This window comes from Toxotes jaculatrix, chromosome 1, assembly GCF_017976425.1.
Source record: "Toxotes jaculatrix isolate fToxJac2 chromosome 1, fToxJac2.pri, whole genome shotgun sequence".
Taxonomy (NCBI): Eukaryota; Metazoa; Chordata; class Actinopteri; family Toxotidae; genus Toxotes; species Toxotes jaculatrix.
In genome coordinates this window covers 30,894,352-30,921,897 of record NC_054394.1, presented here as the reverse complement: position 1 = coordinate 30,921,897, position 27,546 = coordinate 30,894,352, and the positions used below count along the sequence as shown (strand labels likewise).

At 43.7% G+C, this 27,546-nt stretch overlaps 1 protein-coding gene across 2 annotated transcripts in view; it reads left to right on the top strand.

Annotated features, from left to right (window-relative positions):
• The window catches only part of LOC121186986 (multiple epidermal growth factor-like domains protein 10), a 67,408-nt gene extending 43,393 nt beyond the window's left edge, over positions 1 to 24,015 (top strand). Inside the window, exons 8-23 of one of the 2 annotated variants that reach the window (XM_041046003.1) lie at positions 1,092 to 1,212; positions 3,179 to 3,342; positions 3,640 to 3,742; positions 8,684 to 8,830; positions 10,807 to 10,941; positions 14,656 to 14,784; positions 15,088 to 15,216; positions 16,897 to 17,025; positions 17,748 to 17,876; positions 18,823 to 19,063; positions 19,338 to 19,360; positions 19,593 to 19,747; positions 20,203 to 20,272; positions 20,782 to 20,835; positions 23,368 to 23,589; positions 23,810 to 24,015. In XM_041046003.1, the coding sequence (XP_040901937.1) occupies positions 1,092 to 1,212; positions 3,179 to 3,342; positions 3,640 to 3,742; positions 8,684 to 8,830; positions 10,807 to 10,941; positions 14,656 to 14,784; positions 15,088 to 15,216; positions 16,897 to 17,025; positions 17,748 to 17,876; positions 18,823 to 19,063; positions 19,338 to 19,360; positions 19,593 to 19,747; positions 20,203 to 20,272; positions 20,782 to 20,835; positions 23,368 to 23,589; positions 23,810 to 24,015 (2,157 nt within the window). The remainder of the gene's footprint in view (positions 1 to 1,091; positions 1,213 to 3,178; positions 3,343 to 3,639; positions 3,743 to 8,683; positions 8,831 to 10,806; positions 10,942 to 14,655; positions 14,785 to 15,087; positions 15,217 to 16,896; positions 17,026 to 17,747; positions 17,877 to 18,822; positions 19,064 to 19,337; positions 19,361 to 19,592; positions 19,748 to 20,202; positions 20,273 to 20,781; positions 20,836 to 23,367; positions 23,590 to 23,809) is intronic. The other variant, XM_041046099.1, reaches the window with a different exon arrangement.
• The last annotated feature ends 3,531 nt before the right edge of the window (positions 24,016 to 27,546 follow it).

Genomic DNA, 27,546 nt, shown 5'->3' with positions numbered 1-27,546 from the left:
TGAATCACGGTGTATTTTTACTGTGAGAGGGTTTGAAGCCTGATGGCCCGGTGGCCTAATTACACGCAAGCCTGTGATGAATATGATGAAAAACCAACTCATCTTTCATGTTTTCTGGTTGAAGTTACACTTTGTTCACCATGAGCTCAAATTTTTGATAAGAAAAATAAAAAAAAAAAGCTGATAAAGCTCCACATGATACACATCAGGATGTTTATTATTCCACAGGTCACTCTGTTAGAACTCCCCGGGGAAATTCGGATGGTTTTCCTTTTGTTCCACACACGTTATTTATTAACAACGTTTTTTTTCCTTTCTTTTTTTTTTTTAAACTCCTTGATTCACCAACTTTTTAATAAGGCTTCCCTCTTCTCCTGTCTTTGCACATTTGGCTGCCTTTGTGAATATTAGATTAATAGCAATTTAAAGGCAGCAGGTTGGAAGCAGCAGCTTTAATTAGCACAGTTTATATGTTGAAGGTCCTGATCAATGCGGCGGCGTGCTGGAGGGTCGGCTTGTGTGCGGCTCGCTCTCACAGCATGCTAACAGCGCAGAATAAGGTTAGACATCCTGCTAATGCCGAGCTGTCTGTCTCTCTGCTCTGACCGTGTCCTCTATTGATTGGACAAGCATAGACATCATGTTTCTCTGCAGGGGCACCACCGCTGATGATTGCCTCTCTCCTCCATAATACATGGGCTTGTTTGTTGCGTCTCCGCCATCAAATTTAATGCAGTCAAATGAATTTAAAGATGAACTCTGGACAAGTCGTGTTTCTCTGGTGTTGAGCTGCGGGTGGGGGGTGGGGGGGTCAGGCTGTCAGTCAACTTCTTCCTAAAACTCCACTGTTCTGTGGACACAGGCAGGTCTTCATCCTGTAGCAGTCAGGATTTCAGATTCAGCCCCAGTGTTTTTACCACAGGAGCAGGTTCATCGTGTTCATCGTGTACTCGCACCTGTACACTATTCACATAATATAATAACATCAAATCAAATCCTGATTAATCTGATTAAAAAAAAAAAAAGGTAACTGGAGGTAGAGCTGGAAAACAAAATAAGCTTCTCAGTGTGTGTCTCTCTCTCGTGTCCAGGGTGACGACTGCTCCATCAGCTGTCCTGCAGGTCTCTACGGGACCAACTGCACCTCGTCGTGCTCCTGCCAGAACGAGATCTCCTGCTCGCACATCGACGGCTCCTGCATCTGCAAAGAAGGTTCTGTTGATCTGTGTGATCCTCCACTACACCGTTACGCCTCAGTTATTTACAGTGTTCACTGGATTTGGGGTATTTTTAATCACGTGTTGCGTTTCCCAGTTTCGTTTTAAGCCCCCAGCGTAAGGGAACCTACATATAACATGCAGTTAGAGGTTTCCCCTCATCACAGACATGATTTTTATTAGGAAGACTTGAGATCAGTGTCTCATGCAGGTGTAATTTTACAAAGGTCAATTTCTAAACTACAAACTTTGAACATCGCTTCAGTAGCTTGAAATCTTATTGACCTTATTTGCATCCTCTTATTCAAAGCACAACTTCACTTGAAGCTGCTTTGCTTTCTGCTCTGTTTCCGACTATTGTCGGTGGGAAATCGTGTCTCTGCCTCTTCAGAGTGTTTCTTCCAGTTGGTTTTGCTCTTTAATTCTCAGCTGGGCTTTTAAACGTTTCACAAACTGATGAGCTTCGCTCTCGGCTCCATCGCTGCTTTCATCTCCTCTGTGGAAGAATAAAGTCCTTTAAAGTCATGTTAGTTTTTACCTTTACCTGTCCTTACCTGTCTACCTACGCTCTCCTTTAAAGCTCAAACAGTTAGTCAATGAATTGATTAGTTATAACTATTGATTGTCATGTCAGAGTAAACTGAATAACTTCTGTATTGACACAACAAGCAATTTGATTGACTTCAGCTAATTAATTAATTCTGAAAATAATCATTAGATGGATCCATACTCTCTTTGTCCTGTTAAACTTTCTCTATCAGTACGAACCACGATAATATAGGAGTGTTTTGGATTATTGTGAGCTTGAGTAAATTTTAATATTTTTAATTAAGCTTTTGTTGATGATTAAGAATCACAAACACGCCTGAGCCTAAAAATGTAACCTGCTCCAGAACTTTTTCCTTTTCACTCTTTTGTTCTCCACTTCACTTGCTTAATATCTCTCAATATCAGCATCTTTAAATATTTATGTGCGGCTGAAGCTGCGTGGGGAACATGGGTAATTAAAGTGGAGAGACATCTGAGGCTCAGCACAGAAGCAGAGGCCTGAGAGCTTTGGCTCGAACAAGTGGGTGTCTGTCTTCAGCCTGTAAGCTCTTATTTCTTTTTGTCCCTTTAAGCCACTGAGGGGGAAACTCAGGCGACTGATTGTAAAGGCTTATCGAGCCGATGCTGTGCAGGATGCATATAGACCAAACATGTAATCATCTGTACAGTTCAATATTCTATAAGGACTGGAACTGGAAGGCATCAGGTGTCTGCAGATCAAACAGGATGTTTTACAACTTTGAGAGAAGTGACACATCTGCTGGTGTTAAAGAAATCACACTGAAGGACGGAGGGAAAACTCCTTCAGTTTCTAAGGATCAGCGTTTCAGCTCGTGGTCTTCTTCAGGATAAAAGTCTGTAATCACAGACACCGTATCCTGTCAGCACCCTGATGTGATCAGATTCTAAGATCCAGCTGAGACCTGGGAACGTTGCAGCTTTGCTAAGACAAAGGTCCAGAGACAGAAGCTGTCAGTCAGACAGTGTGGAAAACAAAGAGGAGAGAAAAGAAGGCGAACAATAAAGTTATGACCCAAACTGTCTGTGAACGTCCATCACTTGTGAACCGACTTCCCAGATCAGCTGTGAACTGTGGGACTCGGCGTAGCTGTGAGCTGTCGCCGTGTCCCTGCGACCTCCAGATGAAGTGGTTCAGATCATCTGGGTAAACTGTTGGCTGGTTTACAGTCTGTCTGAGTGATGTTCCTGTGTTCCCTGATCTCAGCAATTACTTTGATCACTACAGTATTATAAATAACCGAAGCTATGAAAATAAATCCAGTTGTAACTAATTGGATTTATGATTTAACTGATATTATTAATCCATATCCTCTTCCAGACTCAAGCAACCTACTCCAGTAAACTTTCTGTGGACTGATGGTCTCTCTCTCTGTCTCTGTGTGTCTGTCCAGGCTGGCAGGGCGTGGACTGCTCTATCCCATGCTCCAGCGGCACTTGGGGGCTGAGCTGCAATCAGACGTGTCAGTGCGCCAACGGGGCGGCCTGCGACCCCGTCAATGGGACCTGCACCTGCTCCCCGGGCTGGAGGGACGAGTACTGCGACGTGCCGTGTCCTGTGAGTGGTCCTGGCAGTGGTTATTTGTCTTTATTCAGTGGTTCGTCGCCCACTCAGGCGTCCACTCACTTTGTCTCATGGTTAACAAGCCGTGGTGTTTTTGCAGAACGTGCAGGAGAAGAGAAGAAGGTGTGAGCTGCTTCATCTTTGTTTGGTTCCAACCAGATCGATAAAACACACCTTGTGTTTTATAATTAACCAAAACATTATTGGCCAGTAGGAGCAGCAATGCTCGGACAGATGTGTATTAAAAGTGTGTTTATATATTTGTGTCTGCTGTGTTCTTGCTGTTGTTAGGAGGGATCATATGGGCTGGACTGCAGGGAGAGATGTGACTGTGTGAACTCTGATGGCTGTGATCCAGTGACCGGCTTCTGTCGCTGCCTGGCAGGTTGGACAGGTGAGTGTCAAAGCTCAGGTTCCTGGTGATGAGAATACGAGTCTAAATGCGGACGCAGAGACTGTTTACAAAGTTCAGAGGTCAAATAAACAGGCTCATAATTGGCAGGCGACGCAGAGAAGTCCAGAAATGTCAGCACTGACAGAGATAATCAGAACAGGTATACTTGTAAGTGGAGGTTTATTTATATTGTGCCTAAGTAAGAAAAACAAGAGCAACAAGATTAAATTTACAGTAACAGAAATGAAGGAGGCGACAAATGTGACCAAACTCAGGAGCTGAGTCCTCCAGAGTCTGTCGTTCTGGACCAGATATGGGAATCAAAGCTCTGTGCACACGTCCGTTCTTAGTGAGTCTTCGTCAACTCATTTTCCAGGTATTTCCAGTTTGGAGAGTCAGTTTGGTTTCTTACAGCTGATAAATTTGATGCTGCTGCAGTTTGAATAGATGGAAACTGATGTTAATAATAACGCATGATGTGCAGCCTTAAATAAAACAAAAACATCCAGAAACGCTTCAGAAAATGCCGCCGGTACAGATTGCCCTTTATTCTGGCCGTCAGGTGTCACTGTGACTTCATGAGTCACATCCAGCCCCTGAATTGAGGGCTCAGTGGGCAGGTGAAGCAGGTATGGAAAATACCTGAGCTGATATTCTGTGAGCGAGAATGGAAAAGGGTCTGAGGCTGACCGGAGGAGTGGAGCCAACAAATCAATACGACACACGACAAACTCCAGCCTATAATTCTAAAAGTGATGGAGATTCAAGCTTGGATGAGTTTGACGGCCCAGCTCTCTTCAATAATTCAGCTTCACAAAAGTTCCCCACGGATAAAAAGCTCCTTTCAGACCTGCCTTTGCTCCCACAGTCAGACTTTTTTTTTAATCAACAGCCTCGGCGCTGAAATCACTCGTCTTTGAACCTTTGTTTCTTTATTAATTGTCATGTTCGAGTTGCAGCTCTGCTCATTTTACCTGCTAATTAACTGCTAACAGTCAGTGTGATGAGCAGTGATCGATATGAGAGCTGATGAATATGGAAGGGACGTTTTAATTCGATGCCAGAGGGAGAACTGGGAATGAATTGATCCTGGGAAAACTAATATATTGATAAATATTTAGATCCAAGTTTAGACCAAAGGTTAAAGTAAAGAAACATGACGTATTTGTGTTATTCTGAAACAGGTTGTCAGTGTAATTACAGTTAAGGGCGATGACCGTGAATAATAATTAGTCCTATGAGATGATGAGGGTGTTTTCATTAAGCTTTCTGTTCGACTTTCTCCTGTGATCTGCTGGAGGAAAAATCCCAGTGAGACCACATTAAACAGTTTGCACAGAGGGTTGCAGGTATCATTAATGCTGCTGGTTCCACCTGTGCTTTCTCTGCAGCGAAAAGTCAAAATGTCTGCACTCCGAAACCTTCGAGTGTAGTGTGAACACGCAACATACTCAGAACCCAGAGAGCGTTACTGTGTGGAATGGAAGTGGGGCACAGCATGTGTCTGTGAGCAGGAGCAGAGCCGTGGAAACTACAGATGGTTCTCACCTTCGTTGACCAACTGCGAGCATCACGTGAGCCGAGCCGGGTCAGAATCTCCCGGGCGTTAGCGTCACGCCGGGCTCTCCCCTTAGTGAAGCGACACGGGAAGTCACCTGCCTCCTGCTCCGTGTCCTGTCGCCACCTCCTCTTCCTCCACTTCACTTTCCCTCCCTTTGTTTTAACTTCACAGCATAACGAACGCGGCCTCTGATTTTCACCCGCTTTATGGCTCAGAGGTAGTTTATTAATTGAGTCATAATGGCTGCCTGTGCCCCACTCTCATATTCTCTCATATTCTATGTCAAAGGAAGTTTCTAATGAGCTGCAGATATTTCAGACTGCAGCCAGAGAGGGAGGGAGATGTACACCATTCTTACTCTGTCTGTACGTCCCACTGTCTGTCTGTTCTATATATAGATGCAGTGGTGAGCTTGTTGTGTGTGTGTGTGTGTGAGTGAGAGAGTAATTGTGTGTGAGTGTAACTAAGAATTAATGTAATGTGAGTCTTGGGCACTGCAGTCTCCAGACTGTCCCCTGTGAGCAGTGAGGGCTCTGATCGTTCTGCAAGCCATATTTTGTGGAGACAGTCTCCTGCCTCTCAGGACGCACACACACACACACACACACACACACACACACACACACACACACACACGCAAGACTGATGAAAGAACGAGACATTTCACCAAATGATTAAAGGGCAAAAAGTCTCGGGCAGAATTTGGAGAATTTAGCTTTTTTTACCTAAAATGTCTGTTGATGCAAACAGACATTTCTTGATACACGAGCAAACACAGTTGATTTGGTACGACAGGCAGAGGTACAGTGTACAGGGAACACTGAAAACTCTGAATCAGGACAAATGGGAACCAAAAAAAACCCATTATAAACAGACAGAACTGAATTTGATTCGTCTGCCTTATCCATTATTCTCATTAAATATTTACGATGCTGTTCTGCTTCCTGACATTTACTAAAAAACTAACGAAGCAAAGTTTAAACAATAATGAAAATGATCATTAGTTATGACTCTAGACAACATGTTTTCCATCCTGCTGGTGCCTTCATTTCACTCTGTCTGTGGCACTTTACCCAAAGCTGTTAGTTTATACTGAGGACAGAAATCTTTAAAACAGCTGCTCACTGGAGTTTTTGTCAAACAGGAGGAAATAGTGCATTTGATGGGGACTATTTTCTGCAGCGGATTAATCTACGTTTGGTGGTGTAGTGAGTATTTGGGGCAGCAGGACGGGGTGTGTGTGTGTGTGTGTGTGTGTGTGTTTTCATGGTGATGAAGGAACGTGTCACCCAGTGTAACAGTGTGGATCACTGACGTGTTTTAATAGTTTCATGAAACAGTGGAGCTCCGCGGCTCAGAGGAATAAGACGTATCAGGCTTTCATACGAACTCTTTGTCAGCAGGAGACATTTAGTGCTGGTTTGGGTTTTTTTCGTGGGATTTGTTGACAAGAGGAAAAACACAGGATGTCACATGTGACTTATCCTTTTACAGGAAGACAAGTATCGCTACAGAGTGCAGAGTATTAATAATAATAATGATAACAATAATAACTATTTGTAACAGCAGTTACAAAGGGCTTCACGGTTAATAATAAAAACGCAAGAAACTACACGGTGTGAAAACAACAAGCAAAAAGAAAGAAAAAATGAAAACAGGCACTCGACAATAAAAACAATACAGTAAACCAAATAAAATGAAAACGTCGGCCTGTCATGGAGGGTCATTAAACGTTTTTACAGGTACAGACTCAGCTGACCTGACAGCGAGGGGTGAGGTCATTCCATAAGAGAGAGAGAGAGAGAGAGAGAGAGAGACATCCAGTCTTTGATAGCAGAGTGATTTTAAACTCATCAGACTTAAACTCAACATAAAGCTGGATGTCATCTGCATAACGATGATAGGATTGTGACGGAGAACTGGATCAAGACCCAGTTTCTTTAAAAGGGGCTGAATACAGAAACAGTCAGGGGACAGACCAGAGGTCAGAGACTCATTTACAACAGAGACAGGACGAGGGGCAGTGACCTCTGATATCTCTTTGAAAAATCTGGGGGGTAAAATGTCAAGGCTGCAGGAGGATAAGTGCATGTGCGGCACCATGTCCAGCAGATAATTCAGGGAGATCTGGGTAAATTCACTCAACAGTGTGAGGGAGGCGTCTGGAGAAGATGTACAGGAAATAAGAGGTTTTAGAGGCTTTGATGTCTTTAACCTTCTCAACAAAATTAACTAAAAACCTATCACGGTCTTCAGAGGAGGCGGCCGAAACATTTGAAGTAGAAGGGTTTACAAGTCGATCAATGGTATGAAACAGAACTCCAGAGTTATGCTTTTTTTTTTTTTTGTGCAGCGATGAGGTTTGTAAAATATTTAAGTCTCTCTTTTTTGATTAATAAATTATAAACAGACAACAACTCTCTCACATGAAGGAGGTGGACTTGTAGGTTTGTTTTCTCTCTTTCTGCTCTTCTACATTTTCTTTTTAGATGGTGAGTACAATCATTTACCCAAGGTGAGGGATTTGACTGGAGCCTTGACATGAATATAAAACACTGAACTGATGGACGAAGCTCAGTGAAAGCACCGATGATCTGACCTGAGCCAGGGCTCAGGTAGAAATTAAAAATCTAAACTGTAGGTTATAATAAAATCATTTAAAATAAAGGTCTTATTAGTTAAAGATCTTGTATTTATGAGTTCTACATTAACAGGCGTGGTGAGACTCACGGGTTAAGGAGTAACTGTGATTGGCTGGAGGTAACTGGTCCTTCTGATTAACCTTCCGGTGAGAGTGATTGACAGAAGGTCCGCTTGTGAGAACTGTCATAGATTGGATTTGAAAGGGGAGAGACGAGGGTGTGGACACGAGGCTCTGTCCTTAATGAGGGAAACTGTCCTGTGGGAGGGGTAATGACAGCTGAGGCCGATGGGTGGGGTCAGCAGGGAGAATGGTCAGGTGACGCTCCCTGCACCGCGGTCTTTGGTCCGAGTGCTGACGAGCTGTGTGGTTTGAATGAAGAGGCCGCTCACTGTCTCTGTCGCATCCCTCGTCTCTACATGTCTCCTTCAACTCTTTCCTCTCCCACTAGCTCCAGCTCCGGGTACGTGTTTAAAATGCCTTTTGCTTATGTTCCCTCATCCTCCCTTTTTGCATCATTCTCTCTTCTCCTTTTTCAAGTCTAAGTGACACATCTGAAACTTTGTGAGCGGCGTTCATGAAGTCACTTTGACTTCACTTAAAAAGCCGGGTAGCTAAGAACAAAGCCTTTCGCTTCATCATAGTCTAAAATGTGTGTGTGTGTGTGTGTGTGTGTGTGTGTGTGTGTGTGTGTGTGTGTGTGTGTGTGTGTGTGTGTGTGTGTGTGTGATTTCTGCAGGCATCCATTGCAACAGTGTGTGTGAGGAGGGACGCTGGGGACCCAACTGCTCCTACAGCTGCACCTGTGAGAACGGAGGCTCCTGCTCCCCAGAGGACGGCACCTGTGTGTGCGCTCCCGGCTACCGCGGCACCAACTGCAGACGAAGTGAGGAAATACTTTATACACACACACACACACACGTCGGACTTCTGCTGCAGTGCAGCGGTGGAGGAAGATGTTAGATCCATAATTCCAAATGTACTTGAGGATCATTTGTGAAGAGTGGTACCTGTTCAGCTGTTTTAAGATTATTGATGTATACATCAATGATAAACTGATGGATACAGCAACAAAAGGAACAAAGAGGAGTGGAAAGGAAACATTTTCCCTCTGGAATTATGGCCAGAAAATAGAACACATCTGAAAGAGGAAAATATTCTGCAGCAGCTCAGAATTGCTGTAGCGAGCTAAAGCATTATAAAATCCTTGAGTGTGGAGGTTCGTTCTCGACCTTGGGAACACACACGCTGTTGAAAGACAGAGTCAGAGACATTGTCTCCTCCAGTTATTTAAGTACTGTAACTGAAAACCAGCTTAAATGGCGGCCGTCAGTTTCCTCTGAGCTTTACATTAAATCACATCGTCGAGGCTCTGAGGCTCGTAACAGGCAGACGCTGCAGGAGGATCTAAAAACGGATCCACTGATTACCGGTGTGAATGCTGTGAGTGGAGTGGAGCTGCCCGAGGTTAACTAATGTAGCTCTTATCCTTTAACTGTCTCTTATTTATGGTTTAAAAGTTGGAGGTTGTCTTGGCCTGATTCCATTTCTGTGGGTTTATCTGTTCTCTTGTTCTCATCCTTTTCCAGTTCTATCCTCGTCTCTTATCTGCAGTTTATGAGTTTAAATGTTTGTTTAAATCTGTGTGAGTCAGTGAGTCTTTGTTTTTGTTCTCCTGTGCTTTTGTAGGACCGCCCTGTGTAAATAAAGATTGAATGAATGAATGAATGAACAGTGTAGAGAGAACTGTGGAGGTGTGATGATCAGTCGACCTAAAACTTTAGCTATGGATTACCTGTCTCTGCTGACAAGTATTTTAAAAGCCCACCTCTGGCTGGTCACCTCGGTTAGTCTCGCAACGCTACGCCTCGAAGGCTGATGTGTCGCTGTGAGATTTCAGTCTGACAGAACGCTGAGAAAATCCAGATAGAGAGTGAGAGTGTTCACTTAATTACAGTGTGACCTGCTGCCCCTGGAAATCTGTGAACAAACACCCGGGGTATTATAACGTGAGGCATCCTGCAGCTGCATGGCTTGTTTCTCATCTCCACTTTATTTAGAAAATAATTGAGGTGCAAAGTTTAGGAGAACTGTGATGGTTTCAGGAGAGCCACCAGGTTTTTTCACGCCTGAAAATCAGACACAAGCACCACCGAGAGCCGGTGAGTGGCGCGTGTTGTCCGCTGAGGTGGAAGAAGGAATCATTTTAAAATCTGATTGAAGGAGAGAATTGTAAATCATCTCTCGGAGTCTGCGTGACTCCGGTGTTGATGTGGGGATATATAACGCACGCCACTTTCCCTGCATCAGAATGATAAATTTAAAGGCTCTCGGCTCACGGTTTGGGCAGTTATCTTAATTTGGAAAATCCTGTAGCGTGAGAGAAGCGGTGGACCGGCCTGCACAGGCTCGTCTCACCACTTCGAGAAACATCAATTAAAGCAAAGTGAAGGCCTCAGGAAGACGAGCACGGGACGATCTGTGCTGGAAGCGAAGTAAAGCAAACATAATGCAGCCAACAGGCTGACCTGAGGGAGGAGCTCGTGGGCAGGAAGGCACGTTCACGTACACGCTTTACGCTGCACGTGCACAAACACAAATATATGGATATAGTGAACATAGCCCTGAGCCTTCAGATACGCCGGGTTAAAAATGTAGCTTAAATTGGGACTAAGTGGACTATGAAATCCATTATTACCATGATCAAAGAACTAATCTGAGAACTAATCAGAAGTTTCCCTTAGACTCTGAAATGGACTCCTCTCTCTCTGTGTCTCACACACACACACACACACACACACACATGGCTCACCCACATCCCTCTAACAGGAGTGTGTGTGTGTGTGTGTGTGTTCTCCGCAGCCTGTTCGCCTGGTTTCTACGGCCACCGTTGCAGCCAGTCGTGTCCTCAGTGTGTCCACAGTGACGGGGCGTGCCACCATGTCACCGGCCACTGTGAATGTCTCTCTGGCTTCTTCGGCTCCCTGTGCAACCAAGGTCAGTGGCAGCTTCCTGCAGTATCCCCCGTGTGTGTGTGTGTGTGTGTCCACCTGTTGTTACAGTGCTGTATATCCTCACGATAAGAAATGGCAGCTGTGGCGTTGTTCGTCAGTGTGAGGTTTACAGCAAAGCCTTCGACATCATGTAAATACTCCAAATGAAAACATGTTGTTGAAAGTTTGCAGAAATGAAAAGCCGATAAAATACCATCCACATCAGACAGCTGAGAAACTGGATGTGACAATGACATCCTGAGCTTTAATTTGTTTTTTGGGTCGAAGCTGCTCAAAAATCCTGCATCCTGCACGTGGTCCTGTCCAAACTGTATCTGAAAAGTCCCTGAATCTGACAATCGTTGTAATAAACCTTGGTGAAATCTTTGGTCGTGAATCCAGACCTGTGGTCATGGACATGTCACTGAGAGACACGTCCACCAACCAAAGACGGCCTGCGTCAAACATGCGACAGCGTCAGAAATTTAGGACCAGAGTCTCATAATGTGACTGATGCTACAACCAACGTTTCCAAACCAATCAACAGGAATACGACATGAAACGATGGATCCAAAAAACCAGTGTGTGTGTGAACATGTGCTCCACACACAAAACAAAGGATAGAGTTCAGTTTTTCTGTTCTTCAGTGTTGTGCCAGAGAGTTTGTGCAGAATGTTCTTCACATCACAGTTAACTGTTGTCACAGTCTCTTATTTACCTGTATCCTAACTGCTCAAAGTTTTCACAGCCTCCCTTTTTTTTTTTTTTGTTAAAATCTGACATTTCTGATCAACTTTAGTTAAAAAGTGAAACCCTGGATACAAAGCAACGCCCTTGAATGTCTACATTTCTTCAGAAATGGTGGTAATGAAAAAATGTAAACCTTGAGTTTATTCTGTGCTCCCACCTCTTCACTCCCTCTGAATTATCTTTTTTTTTGCCAGCTCCTCCTGTGCATCAGTATTTCAGGATGGTTTAGCTCCTCTGCAGGTTAAACAGGTGTTAATTCTCTTATGAAGGCAGTTGGCCCAACGTTCGTTGCCAAGTCGAATTTTAAATAGAGACAGTGGAGGAGTGCGCTGTGAAATATTCATCATCATTAAACATGAAGATGGCCTTAGTTCTGCCCTGTCCTGCATTAGCCATTCTGCTGGCCACTGCATCTTTGAGCAGGCCCATAGATAACAGGCTGGGCCCTGATGAATCAGATGTCCAGCACCGGGGCTTTTAACTGCCCCGAAGACGCAGTCCTGCTCCGTCCCTGTTTCCTCCGTGTTGGAGAAAACCCTTTTGTACGAGCTAATGATGTTATTGACCGGTAAACTATTACAGGGTCTGTTGCATCTCAGAAGAAAACAACTCATTGTGTGCGTAAGAGTTAAATGTTAACTGACACAAGATAGGTTTTCACCGCTTCAGTGGAGAAATCAAGTTTCTTCTTCATGTGGAAACTGTGCGAGACGTGAAATTTACATAAGAGAACTGTCCCGTTATAAAGGACGCAGGGTTCTCTGTTAGCATTTAATGTAAAATGCCAACATTTCTCCTTCAGACAAACCAAAGCAGGGTTCTGTTTGAACTTTGATACTCAAAGGATTTCAGGGTTATTCAGTCACAGCTTCAGCTGATGGACAGGTGGAAATTTGACCTGTCTGTGGCTCTAGAGTAAAAGTCAAAGGATGATTGTGACTCATCCTCTGAGGAACATGAATGTCTGAACCTAACTTTGTAACAGTCTGTCCAGTGGCTGTTGAGATATTTCATTCGGGGACTAAAGGACTGAGTGACCTCACCTCAGAGCCGCCAGAGGATCATCCGGGAGCAGCGGGACGGTCCCTGTCCTGCTAATTATTTTAGATAAACAGAGAGTCTGTTACTTTGATCCCAGCTTTACAGACACTAGTCATACATGGGTAACTGTTACGTAAGTGGAGGGACTTCATTAAAGTATTCATAATGATCTTTATTGCAGTTATGTTCACAGTAAAAAATCTCCCTCTGGGTTTTATTCTTCTGGAGAAACAAAGTGCAGAGCGAGCAAATGGCTGTTATAAGCACACACAGGCAGAACTTATTAATAAAGACAATAAATTTAATGGAACAGGTGGAAAATGTAGTAAAATGCAAATCAGTGCGGAAGAGTGATGTAAAACTAATGAATATCTACACAGCTCATGTATGTATGTCGTATTTATCTTATCCAACTTCTGCCTAAACATGAACATTAGGAGGAAATGGCTCCTTTTCATAAAATTATAATACGGCTGGGATGTTTTATGAAGGTGGCCACGAGCTCTCACTGTATCTCTTACACTGTTATAATTCTGCGATGGAAACACTCATTAAACATTTTAAAGTTTGGTATCATGAGGTAAGGTCAAGTTAAATGCTACCTCATAACATTTCTAACTTTTTAAAGTGTAATCTGATGGTTCAGCCTCACTTCTTTTTTTTTTTCTTCCTGCCCAGGGAATAACACTGCAGAGACTCTGTATATGAAATATTATAAGCACCTTTTTAACTTAATAAACCCACAAATTTCAGTTCAAACTGAGCGCTGCATTAAAATCTTACACACAGAAGCAGCAGCATGTCATCTCATGTTAATTGGCAATAAAAAAAAAAAAAAAACAACAACCCAGAGCACATAAATATATTATCATATTGTCAGACACCACTGAATCTGTTTCTCACTGTTCTATCAGTGTAACTACATTTGGTGAAGTCTGAGTGTAAAAGAACCAAATATCACGTCCTGAAGCAACAGGATGTGCATTTCCCTAAAATGATTAACTTGGAAACAAACGTAATTTGTGGAGAGATTCTTCTTCTTCTTCTTCTTCTTCTCCTCCTTCTTCTTCTTCTTTTTCTTCTTCTTCTTCTTCTCTGGACAACAAACTTTGAACAGATGTTTTTTTTTTCTTTCTCGCTGACGTTTTCTCGACCCGAGCTCATCGAATTAGAAACAGCAGTGAAGATTAATCTCAGGCTGTTTGAAATGAGCAGATTTGTTTCAAAGAAAATTCGATTCAGTTGTAGATCATTTCTCAACAAATTAAAGACAAGTGCAAGTTCAAGAGAAAATACAGATTAACATGAGTTTTGAATGTTGCGCTGAAGGAGAAGGTCACAGCAGATGAATCATCCTTATGCCCAGTTTAGATCAGTGATTCTTCAGGTTTTATATCAATCAGGTTTTTGCACTTTTGCACTTTCTCGTCTTTTCATCTGTTTTATTTACAGAGTTTTATTCCAGATGGATTTTCCTTTCTTCATTTCAGTTAGAATGATAATAAATAAATAATGTGCCATGTGTTTGTTTTGTGTTAGTGCGTGTGTGCGTGCTCTCGTGTGAATGACATCTGCTGTGGATGTGTGGTGTAGTGTAGCGTCTTATAATCTTACCTGGTCCAGATATCTGAGATGTCACAGGAATAAAAACTCATAATTTTATGTTGTCGAATACGTTTTTCATGAGATTCATGAAAAATGTGGCGTCCCTGTGATTTCGGGGTTGCAGGACAGCGTCCCTGTCCCCTCAGTTCATCTCTGTACTGTCACCTTCTCTAACAAAGGCATAGAAATGTACCTGAAACACCCCTACAGTAATAATGTGGGTAATTAATCGTAATGCTCTGTTTATAGGGAAGATGTTGTGTTGCTATAATGAAGTCATGGGAGGTAACTGACTGTGTGTGTGTTCTCACGCTTCCCTCAGTGTGTCCCAGTGGAAAGTACGGTAAGGCCTGTGCCGAGACGTGTCTGTGCACCAACAACGGCACTTGTAATCCCATCGACGGCTCCTGTCAGTGCTACCCCGGGTGGATCGGCGAGGACTGCTCCAAACGTAAGACACAACAAACAGCCTCTCTCTCTCCTCTGCTCTTATCGAGCAGCCGGAGACAACGGGCAGAAAAAAAAAAATCTAAAGGCAATTACTCCATCGGCTCTGACATTAATTATCCATCTCACATTGAACAGAGTCTCCACAATCAGTCAATCACATGCGAAGCTAACGAAGGCGCAGAGTGTCCAGACCTCTGTCACGTCCGTGGTGTGTGTGAGAAGAGGGTGTGTGTTCGTATGAATGTTTGTCTTCCTCTAACTGTGTGTGTGTGTGTCTGTGTGTGTGAATGTGTGTTATTGGCAGCATGTCCTCAGGGCTCATGGGGCCCAGACTGCATCCACACGTGTAATTGTCACAACGGAGCCCAGTGCAGCGCCACAGACGGAGAGTGTAACTGCAGCCCTGGATGGACGGGGCTCTACTGTACCCAGCGTAGGTCACACACACACACACACACACACACACACACACACACACACACACACACACACACACACACACAGATCTAACTCTCTGGCTGCCCTGAGAGCACGTTACTGATGCGGTCTCACTTTTTGCAGTGGAGTTACCGAGGTCTGCTCCTCTGGATACTTCATACCTGCACTTCCATCTGGTGGCAGATACTAAAACTGCATCCCTGAAAATATTCATTCCTCCTTTCCTTTCCTACTGTGCATCCTCCTCTCCTCTGTGACCTGGCACTATGGCAGCTTTTAGGTTTTCTAAGTTTTATTTTGAAGGTCTTATTTATTGATGCCGAAGTTTGATTCCTCAGGTTTTTCTTTACATCTGAATTCACCTGCGGTCGGTCCAGACCAAGGAAACAAATCGTTTCCTTTCAGGTCTGGTTCATGCTCACATTTTATTTATTTATTTATTTTTTAACAACCAAACCAAGAGTAAACATGAAGTCAGGTAAATTCACTGTTGGCAGTTTCGGTTTCTTCCGTCCTCAGCACAACACGGAGCGTGTCTGGTCACGTCTGTTACTGAACCTGATGTGTTTACCTGTGTCCTCCGGTGTCACACAGACCTCAGCGAGTGTTGGGAGCATTATTAGCAGAGACTGCAGCAGAACCTCCGATGTAATAATCAGCCACAGGAAGAAAGAAGAGTCATTGTGTTCTGTTAAATTAGTTTCCTCTCTCGCTCTTTGTCTGCTGACACGGATGTGAGAGGACACGAACATACCTCTCCTCATTTCTGACATATCAGAGGAAATTTCACATACTTGTTACCATGGTTACCAAGTGATTGTGTTATAACTATAGACTGCACACTGCTCTCACAGATCTATGAATCTGTGGTTTTTCGTGTTGTGGCTGAGACCCTCCGAGCAGACTGAGGTGTTCTCCACTGACCTCAACATGTTTGGCATCATATAAATCTGTTGATCCTCTCACCACGACGCACCTATCATCGCACCTGCTCAGGTGTGAAATGTTATGTTTGTGACCACACCCAGGTGTGAGACTTCATCGCTGGAAGCAGGATTAATTACCTATGTGCAGTGAATCTATAAACCAGTGATGAGTCTAACACTGCATCACAGAGGCTGTAACCAGGCCCCCAGTTTAGCCCCAGTTTAGCCCCCAGTTTATCTGAAAATATAAATTGTAAAACGTGAACATACCCTTAAGAGTTTTTAGGAGCAGAGAAACATATGTGTGAAGATTAAAGGGTCAAAACTGAGCCAGAATCCCATTCAACAGTTATGAAAAAAGTCTTAAAGTCTGAATATTTTCACAGAAGTATAAAGTTCATCTCTGAGTTTGTTTACAACGTGTGTGAACTTTATGCTTCTCGACTTGTCGGAGTCCTTCTTAGAAATGTTGCTGAAACAAGAAGGAGAAAAGACGAGCGACGACTCCAGAGAGTGTTCAGATGCTCTGAGCAGTTCAAATCTGCCTGAGTTGCAAACTGGGTTCAGTTCAGTGTCTGTGAGATGATCCGTGATGTTCCCACTGTGACTGAGCAGATTAGCCAATCCCAGAAAAGCTGCCTCCAAACACATTTCCAGATTGGTGGATCATCTCTCAGATACTGAGTCTGGAGAAAGTGGAATTTCTCGTCGACATTGTAAGGACACACGGGTGTTGTCTTCCTCTCCAGGCTGTCCTACGGGTTTCTACGGCTCTCAGTGCACCGAGGTGTGTCGCTGTCAGAACGGGGCGGACTGCGACCACATCACCGGACAGTGTTCGTGCAGGACGGGCTTCATAGGACAGAGCTGTGAGCTCAGTGAGTGTGTCCACCGTCATGTTTCACATCAGCACGAGGAGAATGCAGCTTCGTTCTTTAGCTCGATGCTTGTTTGGTTTTTAAGAGGTTTGAGCGATAATCCCATCTTTAACAGAATCATGTCATTACTGACGAATAGAAATGAACATTTTATCATATTTCACCTCTGACCAGGTGTGGGTGGGTGTGGTCAGAATCACATCATGTAGTAGTGATGTTACAGTACCTATGTTCAGATGCTTTACAGGTGACAGGACAGTAACACCAGTAAAAACAACCAGGGCACACGAAAAATAGATATCACAAAAAAAGATGGAAGCATTTCAAACAAGAAAAGAATAATAGCATGAGATCTAATTAATGGCCATAAAACATTTCAGTGAGAAGCTCAACTAAAGTTTTAAGTTTAAAAATCTAAAAACTCTGAGCTGCTCTCAGATCCTCGTCAGGATGTTCTAACAGCTCAGAGCTAAAAACTTCCTCTGCAGAAGTTTTTGTTCTGTGCTGTAGAACAACATGAAGATCTGAGGGATCTTTAAAAGTTTCCCTTCATCACTGATGTCCCTTTCACACACATTTCAGTAGTTTCATGATTATAAACTGAAATTCAAACCACAAATGGACCATTTAACTTTAACTGAAGTGAAAACCTCAGATCTGTGCCTGTAACTGAAACATGTGAGAGGTTTAAAGATTTCTTCGCCTTCTGCTCCCGTGTCCAGAGTGTCCCGCCGGGACGTTCGGCTACGGCTGCCAGCAGCTGTGTGAGTGTATGAACAACGCCACCTGCGACTACGTGACGGGAACCTGCTACTGCAGCATCGGCTTCAAAGGCATCCGCTGCGACCAGGGTGAGAGCTAATGGCTCCGTACGGAGGAAGATGCAGCCGGATGAGAGCTGCTTCTTTCTCTCACTTTCTTTAGATGTGGGTTCAAATGAATCACAAAGATAAGAAGACAGGGGACACGTGCATGTATTTTTTTAAAGATTAAAAAGGAGGCTTGAATAGTTAAAGTGTTCTCTGATGGCTTGATGCACTAACACGTCCAGTATTTGTTCTTTATTTTGCAGTTAGTGGAAACTTTTCTGTCTCATCAAACTTTCTGTTTTTGACGTGTAAGATCCTCTGTCTGTTTTTAGCTTTGTGTGTACGAGCCTTCGTACAGCTGTTACAGCTGTGTCAGCTGTTTTCAGAGAAGAATCTCTGAAATAAAAATAAAAAAAGCCTCTGTCCTCTACGTAAAGAGCCAGATATTTCCCTCAGGAGGTGGTAGAGACCAAAATAGAGCTAAAAGAGAGGGAGAACACTGAAGTGGACACAAACAAGACTCCACATGACAATAATGTTGCTCTGTAACAGCTGGATCTGCTAATAAACTCATCATATTAACTTAAAAGGTTCGTCTGAGCCTTTAAATTAGAAGTAAGTAAAAATTGAAAACAGTAGCAACGTTCTTCATCTGTACAACAGATTTAACGTAAAAGCCTTTTGAAATATGACGTTTTCAAAGCAGCTTCAAAAGGGTTAAAAAAATTCATGTTAAAAGGGTGAAAGTGTGTAAATGATTAAAAATTTAAAGCCACTAAATGTAGGATTTGAAAACCCGGTCCAACAGACTGAGCCAAACCGAGAGGATATAAATCAACCAGGAGAAACGGACTCGTACATTTAAACAACAGTTATTAACTGTGATTATTAAAGTGTTTACAAACCTGCAGCCTCATCACAGCCACAGAACCAGCTGTGCTCAGTGGCGATGTATAAAATCAGGTGTGTGTTTACCCGTTTTCCTCAGCGGCTCTGATGATGGAGGAACTGAACCCTTACACTAAGATCAGCCCGGCGCTGGCGTCGGAGCGGCAGTCGGCCGGCGCCGTCCTCGGCATCATCTTCCTGCTGCTGCTCATCATGGCCATGCTCGGCCTGGTGGTCTGGTTCCGGTATCGGCAGAGAGAGAAGGGCCATCACGTGCCCAACGTCACCTACACACCGGCCCTGCACATCAACTCCACAGACTACTCCCTCTCAGGTAAGACGTCCTCACCTGTGCTGTGTCCCTTTGTCCTCCAGGTTCTTTCTTCATGCGTCCAGACAGATTGGACAACCTAAACTGCAACTAATGATTACTAACATGGGTGATTTTTTTCGATTAATCGTTTAGTCCATAAAATGGACGAAAATAGTGAACATGTCCATCACAATAAAAAATAACAACAAATTCCCAGAGCATCTTAAAATTCATCTGGACTAACAGTCCAAAGCCCAACGATAATCAATATTCAATTCACGGTGATATAAAACAGAGAAAAGCAGCAAATCCTCACATTTGAGCAGCAGGATCGATAAATGACCTAAACGATTAATCGATTATCAGAAACTGCTGATAAATATTCTGTTCCAGCTCCGAGAAGTTCGTCCTCTTGGTTCCAGCTTTTTCACTTTCCATGATTAAGCACCGTGTTTCGGTTCATCAGGTGAACTGTGTGTGTGTGTAGAAACATGTATGTCGTGTTGATGTGTAGAGGGCAGGACATGAGACGCTGTGCTGATGTTGTGTGGTGACAGCAGGGCTGCAGTGCACAGGCCTGCTCTCCTCTGCAGATTCCTCTCCCAGTAACAGCTCCGTAGGCCGCTGCTTCTCCAACCCGAGCTACCGCACTCTGGGGCCGTGCACCTACGCCGCACACTACGCCAAGCCGGACAAGAGGGCCTCCGCCAAGGTGGGTGGAAGACCTGTCCGACTCGTACTCATAGTGTCTCCACAGAGACAAAGATCTGCCGCAGCTGCTGACAGATATTCACCGGCTGATGAGACAGGAAACGTTTGGGTTTAAATTTAAGAATCTCCGTAAAATTTCGTTTAGCACCGGTGGTTTTTATCCGTGGTGCCGAGACTCACAGCTTTGAACACAGTCCACAGGCCTCACTGACTGACTGACTGTACTTACCTGCAAACACAACTCGGTCATGATCAGTTTCTAACCTAGCAAACTGTTAATGTCTCAGAATTTTTAATTATAACTCACTTTCACCTTAAAATGAATAAGACTTCTGCTCCTAATGTCACATCACAGAGGTTCACACAGAGGTGTGTGTGTGTGTGTGTGTGTGTGTGTGTGTGTGTGTGTGTGTGTGTGTGTGTGTGTGTGTGTGTGTGTGTGTGTGTTTTCTCCAGGTGAAGACAAAGAAGCGACACAGGAACAGTGCTCCAGAGTGGGGCGCCTACTGTAACCTCAGCGACCTGGGTCAGTCTGAGTTTCCACAGCTGCTGCTGTGCTTCCTCGTCCAGTTACACTTCCAGATGTGGTTTAGATTGAAGGGACCAATAGAACTTTACTCTGAAGAGCCTGATAATCAGATTGATTATTTCACGGCTCATTTCTGTCAGACGCAGGGTTGTTTTGTTTTGTTTTAACCAGTCAATAACAAGCGACTTCCTCTGGTGTCTGTGTCGTATGTGGAGAGATAACACACAACACCGGCTCTGTTTGAGTGGCTGAACACATCGAGGATCATTCTGCAAACAACCCAACAACTGTCCATCACATGGCTCATGTGAAATAACCACGTGTTCTTTGTTTGAGGCCTAACGTTTACGTTAGCAGTAAAAAGCTGACTGAGAAAATGGGTTGAGCCTTTAAAATGTACAGAAAACAAACAGGGAAAGAATAAAAACTGCTTGTACTGTGAAATGATCCTTTAGTTTTCATGCTAAGTCACAGTCATGGACCTTTTCTTTCTTGTCCCTGTCCAGGTGTTTACTGCATTGATCGGCGTTACAGCTACCACCTGGAGCCGCGCTACAGAGGTACAGTGTGAGGTGGACTGGGCCCGTGTGACCTCGTCACCTGTGACTCCTCGGCCAATCCTCCTGCTCGAAACAGTTCCCTCAGCCAATGACTGCCTCTCTCTTGCATTGTGAACCTCAGCATCATGTTGCATCTCCCTGTGTTGTGAGTCAGACCGGATGCAGGTCGCTGCATGTCCCCGTGAGATGTGTAACACGTAACATGAGACGCTGCTCTGAGGTCCAGCTCTGACGGGCCACACTGCAGCAGCAGCAGCTCGGTGACACAGTCACACAGGTGACAGCTCCGTGTGCAGGCGACGTCACCTGCGTGACACCACGTGTAGTTAGTTTTAGTCTGTGCTCATTTATCAGCTTCTTTACAAAACCTGAAACATGTTATCCAACAGGCCGTTCACCTGCTGCACACCTGACTGCACCTGTCTGTTAGTAAGGAGCAGAGACGGCAGCTTCACTGTATCTGTAAGTGGCTCTGAACATTTCCTATACATGTAACATAACTACATATGATCACATGTGAGGGAGAAGAGACTGGAAAATAAAATCAGCACAGACGCAGAGAAATAATTAACATTCTTCATATTCACCATTCGCAAAGGTTCGTTTAGAAAAACAGGAGAAAATTTCTGTCAGAAAAAAAGGATTTTTTTCATGGTTTGATAATTTGAACATAAGGCAGGAAAAAATGTTCTGATACATCATAGGACATGATATATAAAAGACAAGTTAGAGGAGAACCTTAACAGATCCTCATCAGAAATGTTTTTCATGTTTATATAAAAAAGGTCATTGTTATTGTTATTTGTATTATTCTGGTCGGTTTTGTGCCTGAACAGTCAGTGCTCAGTTATTTGACCTCGCAGAACTGTTAAAGGATGAAGGGTGAAAACATATGATGGAAAAATAATAGCTTCTTCTTTTAAATCGCTTTTCTGAAAAAATGCTTCAGACTCAGTGTCAGAAACCTGCACAGTAACAAGAGCATTACAGCAAAAAGGAAGCAGTACAACACACACTGAGGCTTTTCAGGCAGGATTTTAAATCCCAACGTTTCCAAATAAATCAGGCTGAAATTTTCATAAAATGAAAAACATGAAGCCTCAGTGTAAATATCAGCTGATGCAGAACATAAATGATTTTATAAGATGATTTTAACAGCCTTAAAGCTGCTCACAGTGAAAAGGACGAGGGGGGGGGGCTACTGATGCACAACAATCATTAATAAAACAAACAGATTTTATCCACCTGTGGCCTCAGGGACGTCGTTCTTTAAGAAGAAAGCTTCACGTGTTTGAGATAATGTGATGATCCACGTCTGCACCTGAGATAGAAAGTCATTTGAACTGAGATGTACCAGCCTGTGCTTACGTGTGTGTGTGTGTGTGTGTGTGTGTGTGTGTGTGTGTGTGTGTGTGTGTGTGTGTGTGTGTGTGTGTGTGTGTGTGTGTGTTTGTGTGTGTGTGTGTCTCTGTCTCTGCAGGGTGAATCCGACTCGTCTCCTCTGTGTGTTTTCCCTCTCTGCTGAGGTCGTCCTCCTGTTTGACCCCCCCCCTCGCTCCTGAACCTCCCCCGGGGGGAGTCTCTCCTGCACAGTAACTGAATGCTGACTAAATGTGTTTTTCCTTCAACTGCAGCTTCTCACATTGTCTGTGTTTTTAACCTGAACTGCTTTTAAATGTTGTTGTTGGCAGTTTAACCTTTGTTGATGCAGCGTTCCCTCTGACGTGTGTGTTTCTTAAAGGTGACGTCTGATGATTTTCTATATTTTTCTTTATTTCAACAAATGTCACAAAAAGACCAAAACCAGCAGTGAATTTATCACACACACAGACAGACACACACACATACATACGATCCTGCTCCCCCAAATACTCACTACAGCACCAAATATGGATTAATCCGCTGCTGAAAATAGTCCCCAACAAAAGCTCTGTTTCCTCCTGTGTGAGAGACGTTTGCTGAAACCTCAGGACGTGTGGAGAGACGGAGGAACACGTTGCTGGTTTCTGTCTTGTCTTGGTATTTGTTGAAAAATATAGAATATCATTTAAAGACTTAATGTATAGAAATGTATGTATAGTAATCTCACAACAGCTTCTGGGGTTTGGGTTGTCCACGAGCAGACCTGCTGACGGTCACCATGGTAACTGCTGTAATAACCGGGGAGCCTGTTTCATTCATAGTTTGCATGAAATGCTGAAATGTGAAAATCTTTCACAGGGAACTGAAGCAGCTTTGTTTTACAGTGATCACCACACAGTTCTCTGAGTAGCATTTTAAAGAGTTTCACACATTCATGGTTTGTAGAAGTGTAACAGAGGGTTTAACGGTTTCAGCAGCAGCAGCAGAGGACAGTTACAGAGCATCTCTCAGACCTTCAGTGGCCGTTAACAGAAACCTCTAACGTATCTGAAGCACCAGAGTTCAGCCACTGACAGGAAACCTGTCATTTCCACATCACGACCCACAGCGAGTTATTTCTCAGCACAGTGTTAAATGATCCCTGTGTTTCCTGTGTTCGTTCCTTCTCAGACTATATGAAGGGCTCCCTGTCCAGCACCTGCTCCCTCAACAGTGAAAACCCCTACGCCACCATCAACGACCCCCCGGGCCTGTGCAAGCACTCGGAGAGCAGCTACGTGGAGATGAAATCGCCAGGTCACCATGATCACATGACCCACTGCTGCTCCGCCGCCATCATCACCACGACCACCACCACAACCACAGCACCCGCCAAGAACGTGTACGACATGGGTACGTTTTAAAGAGTTAGAGTGAGGTCATTTTCAGATTCTTCTGATTGGTTAAAAACCATCCAGCAGGCGTGTTCGTGTTGCGTGTGTGTGTGTGTCATCAGGCCAAAACCTTCATTTTAAAATAACGTCAAACTGAAAAAAAGCAGCAAATCTTCACACAAGCTGGAACCAGATAAAAAGACAAACTTGAATTCCTCGTCTGTCTGCGTCTCTCTCAGAGCCGACCATCAGCATCGTCCAGGGAACTGGAGGTGTGGTGGTTCCCAGTTACCCTCAGAACCCGTACGACCTGCCCAGGAACAGCCACATCCCCAGCCACTACGACCTGCTGCCCGTGCGCCCCAGCCCCTCCCACAACCACAGCCTCACCCTGCACAGCCACAGCCCCCCGCTGCCTGGCAGCCCCACCAGCTCGCTCCTCTAGACAGCACCTCCCCCCCTCCCTCCCTCTCCAGCACCCAGACTGGATGCCGGACCAGTGCTGCCAGTTCATCCAGAACCAGGAAACTGTGAACTGGGACGTAACAGGAAAAGATTCATTGTGGTTTGTGAGTGGTAAGTGCAAACTGACACTCAGAGGACAAGGACATGTTTTTGTTGGGACTTTTACTTATTTACTTATTTATTTATTTATTTATTTGTGTGCGTGTGTGTGTGTGTGTGTGAGAGAGAGTGTGTGTGTGTGTGAGAGGGAGTGTGTGTGTTGGGGGTGGGACTCTCCTCCCTGCAGTGCCCGGACCGTTGCACTGCTGTGTGATCTTTTATCACTGTATTATATCCAAACTGTTCGAGCTGTTCTTGTGCCAGTCAATACTTCATATTCGTGTTGTACTGTAAAGTCTCGCTCATCAACAGACGCGTCAGCGGAGGGAAAGCACGCGTACGTGCGCACACACACACCTTTTCTCTGGTGTGCTGCGCTCGGTCAGATGATGGAAAGCTGAAGACGTAGGAAACAGAAAAACAGAGACTGAACCGTGTAAATTTATCTGGACTGTTTCTTAAAACTGAACAGTTCGTGTGTTTGCCAAAGAGTAGACTGAGGATTTAATGGCTCTGCCGAGCGTTTACAGTGAAGGAGCACCGTACAGGTGTTATGGCTCACAGTGCAAACGACCTTGTACAGACAACTTTGGAGAAAAGGTGTCAGTTGCTCCAATATTCTCCCAACAAAAGGATTTAAAGAAATGCACAGTAACTGCATTCTGCTCAGATTTACACAACCTGGTATTTTTACACATCGTTTCTTATTTCCTGTTTACATATTTAAAGATCCGGCCGTGGATCCATATTTTCTCTCTGAAAAGTTATCTTTTTGTATGTGCTGTAGACAAAGTGGTGTATTGGATGTACACTTACTGTACGCTAGTGATTATTATAGTGATTTTCTTTCTTTGTGTCAAGCTTAAAACACATGCATGCCAAAGATTATTCAGGATATAATAGTTAGCCAGAAAAACCCTCCTAATGTCCTTTGGTGCAAATTGATAATCTGACTGTCTCAACATGGAATCGGTTTCGATCTGAAACAAGCTCTTTGGGGAGTGAACGCTGATGTGATCGGTGCAGCGAGGTCATAAAGTGGAAGCACTTCCTATAAAAAGGCCGATGACCATCAAAGGTTTCAGCTTCCTCCTCAGCTCTGATTCCACCAGAGAACCACTAGATTTTTTGTTCCCAAACACAATGAAAATGTTTCTAATCTTGTTGTGGAAACTGTTTCTTACATTAAACATGAAATGGAGCTGTAATGCTGATCATTTTCCAGTGACACAGGTCAGTTTGGTCAAAAATACGGAAAATTATATCTTTGCAAATAGCAATAACAGGACATGTTGACAATCAGATGTAAACAGCTTTGTTTTCCCACAGATTTGACTCCACACTTTTGTTCCATTTGCTCTAACTTTATCTTGCTTGTATGTCTTTTCTCCATCTTTAGTCCAGACAGCAGTTTTTTTTCCAGCCCTGAACTAAATAAAGTTGTCATAGCTCAGGTGAGTGGTGTGGTGTCTTGTTGCACAGCAGATGTTGTTTATCATTAATAATTGTCATAATAACTTACTAATCATAACAGCATTCAAACAGCTGTGGTCACTGGGTGAAACAGAGACATACACTCGTGTGTCATCAGCGTAAGAGTGAACATGATGACTCGTGTTTCCCAGAGACAGAAGTGAAAAGGCCCTGAATGTTTCCACGAGAAAATCCATGATCAATACGAAGTGACTGTGATAGAACACTGTGCAGATGCATTAACAAATGTGTCACTGATCTGTTGGAACCAGAGCTAAGATACTAGGACCAACACACGACTATGAAAATATATATTAATGATTATAATGTCCAGGTTCTGTTGAACCCGTATCCTCATTGACGCAACGCAGCTCAGCAACACCACAAACTCTTTACCTCAACATATGAAAAATGTTTTCAGTTCCGTCACGCAACTAAATCATTTCAGCGACTAACAGATGAAATGTCTCAGCTCTAATCTCAACGACTGGAAAACTGGCAGAGATTCAAAGTAAATTTTCATTTATTGTTGGGAAAGTTTTGTTTAACTTTTTTTTTTTTTTTAACTTACAACTAACTTTAATTAAATAACTAATTAAAACGTCTGCTAATTGAACAGGTAACTATAATTATTGCCACATTACACAGTCGTTTCCAACAACAGGCCTAAGTATTTATAGTTAGCGATCAGTTCCTTACTAGCAAACTATAGGACCCATAAAAACATCACAAGTAAGATATAAGATCATTTAAAGGTTTATGACTGGTGCGCTTTATTAAGATGAACTGATAACTTAAGATATAGACACAATTGTACAATTTATCAATCTGTACAAAACATAAAACCATTCATTTTGACCCCCCCTCACATTTAACCCTCCAGGTTCATTGAAATGACATCATTTCACTCTTACATGTTTACACTGGAATTACAGTCAGTTACAGAATTCAATATAGTAAAAAAAAAAAAAAAAAAATCAAAACACTTCTTAAAAAACAGAACGATGGAGGTACATGAAACAGGATCGGAAATCATATTTTCAGAAGAAAGGAATCACTTCGTCCACAGATTGCCAGCTCGTGAGTCTGGAGAGGCTCGGCTGGCGGCGCCGTCTGTTCGAGGAAACGCCATTGGCACTGCCAGCCGGGCTCACACACACTCCAGAGCTACCGATCTACCCTCTGCCTCTACACACACACACACACATACATGCACACCAGGTTCAGGCGTTGTACATGTCTGCTAACACCATCACACATCGACACGGCTATAACCTGGGAATTCAACAGAGCACACTCTCAGGAGTTTTAGCAAGTAGGTTGTTAACGAGGCAGGTGTCAGTTAACAGACTGGACTGGACACAGCTATTAGCTTGTTAAGCACGCCGTCCGAGCTAGCCAGGCCTAACTCTCAGCAGATTTCATGGACAGTAATGACAATGTTAGCTACATAAGGCGTTACGACATGGAGTTGCAGTCGTACAGAAAGCCATGCATTGTGTTGAAGTCAGAGGCAGCTCGGTGTACGTTAGGCTTTATGTGACAGGGACAACATGGCTGTCTGTCTCCTCCAGGGACAGACAAAGCTCGGTTACTGGTTAGAGGAGGAGGCGATGTGACGGCGAGTTGTTGGCAGGTGAATGAGAGGCGTTTGTTTCGGACAGGTACGTGTGGTGAAGGAGGCACTGTGACCGGAAGTTAGCGAGAATGTGGCCGAATCCCTCGAGTTTTCCCTTGATCCCTCCATCAAACCTCTGTCTGTTGGAGCAGGGAGGACTGAAGGAAAGACCTTTGAGACTCAGCCTATGTTTGATTGGATTTTGGATTTTGAACAGTGACAGAAGAGGTCCAGATTCTCCATGTGCAGGACAAAGCATGTTTACTACATCAGCTATAAAGATTCAGTGCAAGGTTTTGACAATTTTACGCTCCTGAAATT